This window comes from Gekko japonicus, unplaced genomic scaffold, assembly GCF_001447785.1.
Source record: "Gekko japonicus isolate JY-2015 unplaced genomic scaffold, Gekko_japonicus_V1.1 scaffold2001, whole genome shotgun sequence".
Lineage (NCBI taxonomy): Eukaryota > Metazoa > Chordata > Lepidosauria > Squamata > Gekkonidae > Gekko > Gekko japonicus.
The window spans coordinates 184009-193781 of NW_015167595.1; the positions used below are offsets into that span (position 1 = coordinate 184009).

General features: G+C 43.9%; 1 protein-coding gene across 1 annotated transcript in view; it reads left to right on the forward strand.

The window, feature by feature from the left end:
- Positions 1 to 9773, forward strand: part of ADA (adenosine deaminase) — a 41260-nt gene that overhangs the window by 19745 nt on the left and 11742 nt on the right. The window contains exon 6 of the mRNA XM_015413975.1: positions 7003 to 7127. Coding sequence (XP_015269461.1) covers positions 7003 to 7127 — 125 coding nt within the window. The remainder of the gene's footprint in view (positions 1 to 7002; positions 7128 to 9773) is intronic.

Here is a 9773-nt window from a genome sequence, read left to right on the forward strand (position 1 = left end):
CCCTCCCGCCCACAGGCAGGCCCCGATCGCAGCCTAGAGGCTCCGATTGGGCCTTCTCCCCCCTCCCCCCCTCAGAGGATCAGTTCCTCTGGAGAAAACAGTGGACTCTGTCATTATACCCTGCTGAGGTCATCACAGCAACTTGACACTGTTTGGCCAAAGCCAGAGGACTGCCCCAGAGCCTCTTTCTAGATCCCCGTTGTATTTATTTGCACAACGGGCTTTACTGCTAGTTGATCCATAAGTGTGACTGCAGCCTTTGTCATAACCCTATTACAACTAGAGTTTTAACTCCAGCTGGGGAAAATCAGGGAGATTTTGGGACAGTGCCAGGGAAGGGAACTCAGCAGGGATGTGATACTCCTTTCAGCTGGATGTGGTTGGGAGGGTGAGAGAGCTTGCTCTTATCCAGAATCTCCCTCAGAAACAGCCCAATGATTGGTTGAAGAGGCTCAGGAGGTCTGTGGCCCACGTTTCTATAAAATATAGTCTATGGTGGTAGGCCACAGTCTTTCCCGCTATTCCATCTCCCTGGTCCTCTCAGTGTTACCTGATGCCACACCTACATGGAGGTATGCTGCTTGCTAGGAATTGAGTTTGCTAAAGCTATGAGAAGTTAAGACCTATGCTGCTAAGACTTGTAAGTTTATCTAGAGAGAGAGTTTTCTTATTTTCATTGTATTTGGAACTGCCGCTGCAATTATATTGCTTTTAAAACCTTTTTCTTCAGCTTCCATAATACTTCTATTTTACTCTAAGGAGTGTTGCTATGAGTTGCCAGACCAAACCCAGGGTAGACTTGTCTACATTATTTCAGTGGGACTTGTTCCAGGGTCTCAGGTCAGAGACAGGGGAATAAATCTCTCAGACCAAGGTGAGCCTTGACAGTTGGTAACTTATTCCAACATTATATTTTAGTTTCAAGGAGCTAAGGAATGTCCTGTACTAGGTAACCCTCTCCTGCGATATTATTAAGAAATATCCTGGAATTTATTTCCAGAGTTTGTCATTAAACAAACAAGTTGGTAGTACTTGCCCAGTTAAAAATAGTCACTGCGGAAGAACAAGTTGCAACCAGCCAGGAACTGAATTATTATAGCTTCACTGAGAAAACGTTTTGCCCTGTCAAACTCTCATCATTGTAAGTTAAGAATTTGTTGCCAAGTAGTCACGACCTGTTTGCATAATTCATCAAACCTGTGACAGCTGTAGATTTTTTAGCTTATAAAAAACATAGCTGCCAGTTCACAAAGGTCTATATGAGTTGGCTTGGTGACACAGTACACAGAAGACTGAAGTAATAAGAAACAGAGGCAGGCTGTATCATTCTGTAGGACAAACAAAAATAAAACTGCAAACTGCATCTGAGGAATGTTATCTGAAGTACTTATCATACTGGAGTTGGGAAGGTACACATGGCTTATGGAGGAGAAACTGTAGGTGTGAGCCAAGTCAATGAATTTTAAAGAATGAAACATCTCTGGACAGGTATGGACAGTTGCCCAAATGATAGGCCTGATTGTCTCCCCAACTCTTGCTAGTGAGTGTCTTCATTGGGCTAGGAGGCAGAGTGCGCAAATGTGCAGTTCAGTAGACTGTGCTTCTCAGTCTCTTGCAGAGTTCAGACATCCAGCTTAACTACAGGTAAATGAAAATATGTGTGAACATGATCGGTCCTGGGCTCATGCATGTGTCTCGCTCCTCCCTTTTCATCCTCCCCCTTTCTTGCCTGAGCCCAATGACAGAATGGTGGCCTAAAGCTAACTTCACTTATAACCCACCATAGCTTAAAATGCTGATGGGCAGAGTGGTTTCAGGTGGGTAGCCATGCTAGTCTGCAGCAGAACAGAAGTTCAAGTCCAATAGCAACAGTTTTTTCCAGGATATAAGCTATCCCAAACCAAAGCTCAGTTTGTCAGATACAAACAGAATCAAGTTCCATCAACCCTTGGATCCAGGTCAAAAGGTGGGAGGAGTATTGCAAAGAAAGGCCAGTTGGAGTCAGGATGCAATGCAACATGTAATCAGTTTCATTAGAACCAGGAGGTATGCGTAGGAGTGGGAAGTGCAGAAAATTAAGATCTATAATGAGATAAGAATCCTATGTCCCTATTGGGGGAGTCAGTTATCCTGAAATTGTTAATTTATTCTAGTTTGGCAAGTGGAGTTCGTTAACACACACGCACTGTAAATGCACGCACTGGGATTCTTAACCAAGGTTTACTCCTGAGATCCTGGGGAAGAAATTCCAGTTAAGCTAGGCACCTTTATTTGTTGTACATCATAGATAATCAGAGGTCCCGGTCACACGGGCTGGAAAATGCGGGGGGGAAGCATGGCTGTTTGCCCCGGAGCAAAATAATGCGCGGCCGCCCGATCACACGTCCCGCCGAGGTCCCATGGTTAGGGGGTGAGGTGCCGATCACACGGCTATCCTGCAGCGCAGCAAAGAAGCGGCGCGATCACACCAGCAATCACTAGGCGCCGCTTCCATGGCAAATGGGGTTTTTTTTTAACCGAAGTTTGTGCGCATGCACCATTGGGGGCTTTTGCACATCCTGCGGAGACTTGGGGGAGAAAAAAACACCCTTGTTTGCGACAGAACATTGGTGGGCGCCTAATGCCACAAAATTCCACCAGAAACGCGATCAGACACCCGCCCTTTCCCCGCGGTTTCCGGAAACCAGTACCTCGTAAATACTAGTTTTTTACTCCGCATCTTCAGCGGAAAGCCACGAGTTAGCCACGGGAGCACTACGCTTTCCAGATGTTGCGGTGTGATTGCGCCCGGAAAATCCGCCTATCATCTGTATCTTTAGCACGGCAACTGCTCCGTGTGACCGGGCCAGAGTTAGTCTTAAACCACAGTACCTTTAGTCTTAAACCACAGTACAAGAAAAGTTAGTCTTAAACCACAGTACAAGAAAGGAAAGGAAATGGAAAGGAGGAAGAGCTAGGCGCATGAGCCTGGCACTAGCTGCATTTGTGCACATCTTTATCGAACTGTGCTTATATACTGGCTGTCTGAATCCAGCCTATTTCTTATGCTTATCTAGGGCTCTCTTGTTGTCTACATGCCCTGGGACAAGGCAAGCATGGACCCTGCCAGCTGAATCGCTTGCTTTTATTACACAAGGACACTTTACAGTGATTTTTGTCACCCCTGCCTTTTTCTGACTGTGGCAGAGTTTGAGAAAATCTGTGGTAGCTGCAACCTGCTCTAAAACTAGAAATAGTGTGGCAAAAATGGGCATGGGATTTGGTCATCCCCCCCCCATATTCTGACAGAGCGCTTAGGTGTCTGTCAACTCCTTTTCAGATTGCACCATACAAATAAAGCTTCAATGAGGAATTTATAATGGAAGAAGGCCCCGAGCTCATGGGAGATGATGACTCGACTGTCGGCTTCTTATCAGTTGTTCAGAATAGTAAGAAATGCAAGATAGGCAAGCTCTATAGTTAGACTCCTGCCAGAAGACCACTTCTGTCATCCTAGTGCCAGCCTTCAGTGAATATCCTGGTGTTATCCCTGCAGGTTTCTAAAACTCTTTTCTGTGGCCACAGTCTAAACTAATGTGTATCTGAGCAGATGCAGGGGGTACAGGTATACAAAAATGCAAAATACACAAATAATGCCCTGCCCTCCATCCAGAAGTCTTCTGTGTTCTAGGAGAGAAGCTTTTGGCATCTCGCCCCCCCCTCCCAGCCCCAGTCTAGCAACACAGCCTCATTAAATTTCACCTCTCAAGATGCCTTGAGTTTCCTGAACTCCTCACTTGTAGACTTTTCACTTTTTCCTTCTATGAACGAGTCGTTGTGAGTTTTCTAAAGCAAAACAGTTCCACTTGTAGCTGTTGTTGAAATGTTTCCTGATTTCACATTCTTCAGTGTGCTTTGTGAATCTGGATAGTTTCATGGGCCTTTGTGAAATGATTTATATAGAATAATTTTTTTAATTGACTCCTACAAAAGCAAGCTAGGCGATAGACATTCTGCCAGCAGTAATTTTCCCTGCTGCTTCGTAGGACATTGTAATGGATGACAATGCCTTGAGTTGGGAGGAGTGAAAATAATCCTTTTTCCAAAAATTCTGTGAGGAGAAGCCGTGGATCCGAAGGTGTTCTTGCATTAGAACACACTGTTCCTTTTCCAGCAAGCACGCCTTTTATGAAATCCTTAATAGGATGCTGAAACATGGCCCAAATCTGAGCACATCATTGTGAAGCCATGACTGCATCATTGGGTATTTAGGTCCTGGTGTTGCAATAAAAGCAAGTGTTATTTTGTTTGTGCTAACAGCTGGTGGAGCAGTGACGGGGACAAAACTGTGTGCATTAAAATACTGGGGTTGAATGCATGGTAAATCATTTGAACACACCTTCTGGATCATGCGGTGAGGTTATCCACACAACCCTTGAGCATTCAGCTTGCAGCTTTTTTCCTCCTTTCTGGGTTGATACTGGTGTGCCTGTGGTAGAAGTGCTCATTTGAGTATACTGCAGTTTGTTAGTCTAGAGTGCAGGCAATCCATTGTAGTTCAAATTTTCAGGTGGTTTTCTGTAATCTGTGCAGAATTACAGTTCATCCTTGAGAAGGAGTACTCAAATACAGCCTAGTAATGGTCTGATCCAGCAGGGCTCTTCTGATGTTCTTACTAAATATGGGCAGAGATAGAAAGGCAGTCATCAGAAGAACAAGCAGAAACCTGGTTATTTGTAGGTAGTTTCCTCCAGTTACTGAATAGAAATAAAACTCAGGACACCTGAATTCAAATATAACAAATAATTGGTGTTAGAAGGAAGATCCTTTTCAGTCTCTATGCATGAAAGGAAGGAAAGAATGAATCAGCCTAATTAGGTTCATGCTAGTCATGAACAAACTCTAGCTTGTCAGTGGAATTGTTGATAAGTGGCTATGAAATGGAGGTTCCAGAGTAGCCATGTTAATCTATTCTAGCAAAGTTAATCAGAAGTCCGGTGGCATCTCAAAGACTAATAACATTTATTTCAGCATGAGCTTTCATGAATCGGAGCTCACTTCTTTAGGTGCATTTTTCAGATTTTTATGAGGAAAATTATAGAAGAAGAGGAGTTGGGGCAGAGAGAAGGGCCTGGTGTGAATCCCACCATAAACCTTTCAGCCAGTTTGGTGTAGTGGTTAAGAGCACGGACTCTAATCTGGGAGAACTGGGTTTGATTCCCCACACCTTCACATGCAGCTGCTGGTGTGACCTTGGGTCAGTCATAAGTTCTTTCAGAGCTGTTCTCTCAAGGGCAGTTCTCGAAAGAGCTCTCTCAGCCCCACCTATCTCACAGGGTGTCTGTTGTGGGGAGAGGAAGGGAGTGGGGAGGGGAAGGGAGGGGGATTGTAAGACACTCGGAGACTCCTTCGGGTAGTGAAGGGAGGGGTATAAATCCAATCTCTTCTTCTAATTCCCTGTATAAGAGATTGGAATCAATGTGGTTGTCACCCATAATGGATGACAAAGAGAGATCAGTGGTTCCAGACTCTCATAGGGTACAGATAAAGTATAATGAAGTAGGATATGTGATGAAGTAGAGGGACATGTGTTTAGGAACCATCCACACATCCTACCCTGCTTGATAGATTTTAATGGGGATAGATTTTTAACTGTTTTATATTTTAAAGATTATTGTATCTTTGTATTGTTTTTGTTGGTGTATTTTATATGCTGTTTGCCACCCTGAGTCCCTTTTGAGGGAGAGGGAACAGGATATAAATTTGATAGATAAATAAAATAAACCTAGTAATTCATGAAATCGAAGAGATGGGGAATAGAGATGCACAAACAAAGGATGGATAGATTCCCTTTCTTCTTGTATTTCTCCTTGTGAGGTGCTCCTGCAGGATTTTTAGTCATAGTCCAAGTTTCTGCTTTCCCCTCTGGAATGCAGCTTTACATGCAACCAGGGGTCATTTCGTAGAAAAAGAGGTCCAGGAGCTCATTAGCATAACTCATTAGCATAACTTATTTGCATATGACACACACCCCTGACATCACCGGAAGTGTGTCAGAAGGCAACACCCACTGCTCAGGCTCCACTGGACCATTTTGGATTCCTAGCTATTGGGTGAGGGAACGTGCAGATCTGTCCTCGCTGAGGAGGGAGAGCTTGTTCCTGAATAAAACTTAGTCTTAAAGGTGCCACTGGACTGTTTTGGGCCGGGGGGGGGGGGGCTCTCAACTTTCCTGGCTGCTGCTTGCTCTGACTGAGGGCTGCTGGGAGCAGGGGGTGGGGCTTGTTGCATGTGCCCGCCCCCTCGGCTCTTTACTGCCGGAGCTCCGCTCCTGTGCGCTCCTGCAGGAAATGACCCCTGCATGCAACCAACATGAGACATCTTTGCTCTTTCTACCCATTTTCTTCTTTGATATTTCTCTTGAACCTTGCAGTCTAACCCTGCACTGGTTCAGAAAGTGCAGTTCATAGTTCCCTCTAAGCTGAGTTGTTGTGAGCCAGCTCACAGTTTTTTAGCTTCCGGCTCACACGTTTTTGCCTTAGCTCAGGAAGGATGGCTCCAGAGCAAGCTAATTTATGAAGCAGCCAAATCGCTCGCTCAGCTTTAATGCCAGTAGCTCACAAAGTAGAATTTTTGCTCACAAGACTACACAGCTTAGAGGGAACATTGGTCTTGATGTGAGGTGATCTTTTCACACTATATAGCCAGTACAATGCACTGTAATGTGAGGTTTGTGTAGGGACCATAAAGTATTCACTTCAAAATGGCATAACTTTATAACTGTGCTTTTGGAGATTTTAGTAACTATTATTGCAGTGTCAGTGCCCAGAAGAAAAGTCACTTCTGAAAAGACTGGTGGACAGTCTCCAACATCTGGATTTTTCTGGGAGGGCCTTGACAGATGGAAAATGAAATTATTTTCAATGACAGATATTTCCTTTGCTTGAAAAACTTATATAAGCAAGGTTTTAGAGAGTGCCAAAAAGATGCCTTGTTACTAACATCTGGTGCTTTTCTTTTCAGGTTGGTCACCAGAAGTAGTAGAACTCTGTAAAAAGTATCGGAATGATTCTGTAGTTGCTATAGATTTGGCTGGGGATGAGTTAATAAATGCGGAGACCTACTCAGAACATCGGAGAGCTTATGAGGTTTGTTCAGACAACATCAAAACTCAACCAAAATACCAGGCCAAAGGGGATGGCTCTTCTGGGGAAGAGTCTGAGAACAATTGAGGATAATGAAGGAAAACTTTTTGCTGCAGTTCTAAAAAAGCTTACTTGGTAGTATGGCTCATTGATTCATCTCTTTTGCTCTAGTTACCATGGTGCATAGTATTCAGTATTTCTTTAAAGTATAAATGTTCAGAATGTTTCTTCATAATATGCAGTTTCCCATTTACTGTCTTTCCTAGATGCACTTAATAATCACCTATTACAGTTCTTACCTATTCTAATATGCTGACTCTCTTGCCCTGAAACTGGGTGGGTTGTCAGTTGGTTTCAAATGAGTCAACACAGGTGATTGTTATGCTTCTGAGAGAACAGGATGGGGGAACATCCACCTTTCTTCTCCTGAATATCAAAGTCCAGATTGCTTCATCTTGGTAATGAAGATAGTAGCTTTTTTCGGGACCACTACACAGAACTGGCTTCCGCTTGGACCCTAGCTAGTTTTGTACTTGCTAGATATTCTCTGCTGTGGATCATGCTACCTCTACTGCTAAATCTTCCATTTCCACAAGATCAGTGATTTTCAATGGGCCCTTGCGCAAACTGGATTTTAGCAGGAAAGGATGCACATTCCACGACAGAGATTACACAGAACTCCTTTATAGGATTCAAGCCATTGTCCTTTAGTAGCTGGTTCTGAGTTCCTCCCATTTCTGTTAATTGCTCTGCTTGTTGCAGAGAGAGGTAGTGTTGGACTGGGATGTTCCAAGCAGTCTGATGTTGCATATATTATCTCCTTCCAAGTTCAAGCGGTGTGCTGCTATTTTTAATAAACAGTCTGTGGAAGCAGAGGTGAGGAGGGGGATATGTTAGGGGCAACAAATTATTATAGGAGGATTTTGCTGTAACAAATCTGGAGAGCTCTGCCTCACTTGCAGTATACTGCCATGACTGTTGTAGCACAACCTGAGGCTCATACTGCAATATTTACTTCAGGTAATAGGAATGGGTTGCTCATTTTCACCTAGGAAAACTGGGTGGTAATACTGCGGACTGGGAACTCTGTACTACTGCCATAAAATCATCCCAGAATTTCTGTGACAGTGTCCCAATTGGAATAAAGCTGAACAAAATAAGAATATATGAAATTGCATAGGGCTTATTTGAATTCTGCAGGTTCAGGTCTTGTCCCTGCATAGATGGAGAAGCAAAATAGCACGAAATGGTCACATGTGGGTCTCTGCTGATGACGAACCCATGGAATTGCCCACCCTCAGTGCCTTGTCTGCTAATGAAGTCAATTATGCCAGAATATTGTCAGGCAGCAAAGTTCATGGAAACTTACTATACTTCTCCCCTTGTTTTTTCCCTTGCATAATCAAGGCTTATTTGGAAACCTCTCCAGATTTGAACCCTTCTGGGTACTTTTGAAATCCTGTTCAATTCAAATCTTTCCAGGATTGCAACTCCAGTGTGAAGTTTCCTGTGTTTATAGAAAAGTTTCAGTGTATCCAACAGCTGTGAATCATATTAAAAGCCATACAAGTGGATTCAGGATTGCAGCCAAATTAAATGTTTCTTGTTAGTATTTGGTGCCTGTTCCCCATTAATCACTTCATTAAACTGCTGAGTTTGGGTGTATCACAGTGTTGAAGCCTATGGTAACGCTCTATAAGCAAATGAATGTTAAAAAATTGACTGTCAAAATGTTTGCGGAGCACATCTTTTCAGAGATTGTAATGGCTCTATGCTATAACTATAAATATAATAACATAAGAGAAGCCAATGTTGGCCCATCCAGTCCAACACTCTGTCACACAGTGGCCAAAAATACCAGGTGCCATCAGGAGGTCCACTAGTGGGCCCAGGACACTAGAAGCCCTCCCACTGTTGCCCCCCCCCCCAGCACCAAGAATATAGAGCATCACTTGCCCCAGACTGAGAGTTCCTACCTACACCTTGTGGCTAATAGCCACTGATGGACCTCTGCTCCATATGTTTATCTAATTCCCTCTTGAAGCTATCCATGCTTGTAGCCGCTACCACCTCCTGTGGCAGTGAATTTCTTGCATTAATCACTCTTTGGGTGAAGAAGTACTTCCTTTTATCTGTTCTAACCCGACTGCTCAGCAATTTCATTGAGTTCCCACGAGTTCTTGTATTGTGAAAATTAATGGGAGGGCTTCTGGAGTCTTGCACAGCTGGTGGACCTCCTGATGGCACCTGGTTTTTTGGCCGCTACGTGTGTTGGACTGGATGGGCCATTGGCCTGATTCAACTTCTCTTTTATTCTTATTTTTGTACCCACCATATCCTCATTCTCTGGAAAAACACGTTACTGTGTTGTTGTTTTCTTTTGTCTGTTTTTTTCAATACTAATCACAATAAGAACATAAGAGACGCCAATGTTGGATCAGGCCAAAGGCCCATCCAGTCCAACACTCTGTATCACACAGTGGCCAGAAATACCAGTGCCATCAGGAGGTCCACCAGTGGGGCCAGGACATTAGAAGCCCTCCCACTGTTGACCCCCCCAAGCACCAAGATGACAGAGCATCACTTGCCCCAGAGTCCCTATCTATACCTTGTGGCTAATAGCCACTGATGGACCTCTGCTCCATATGC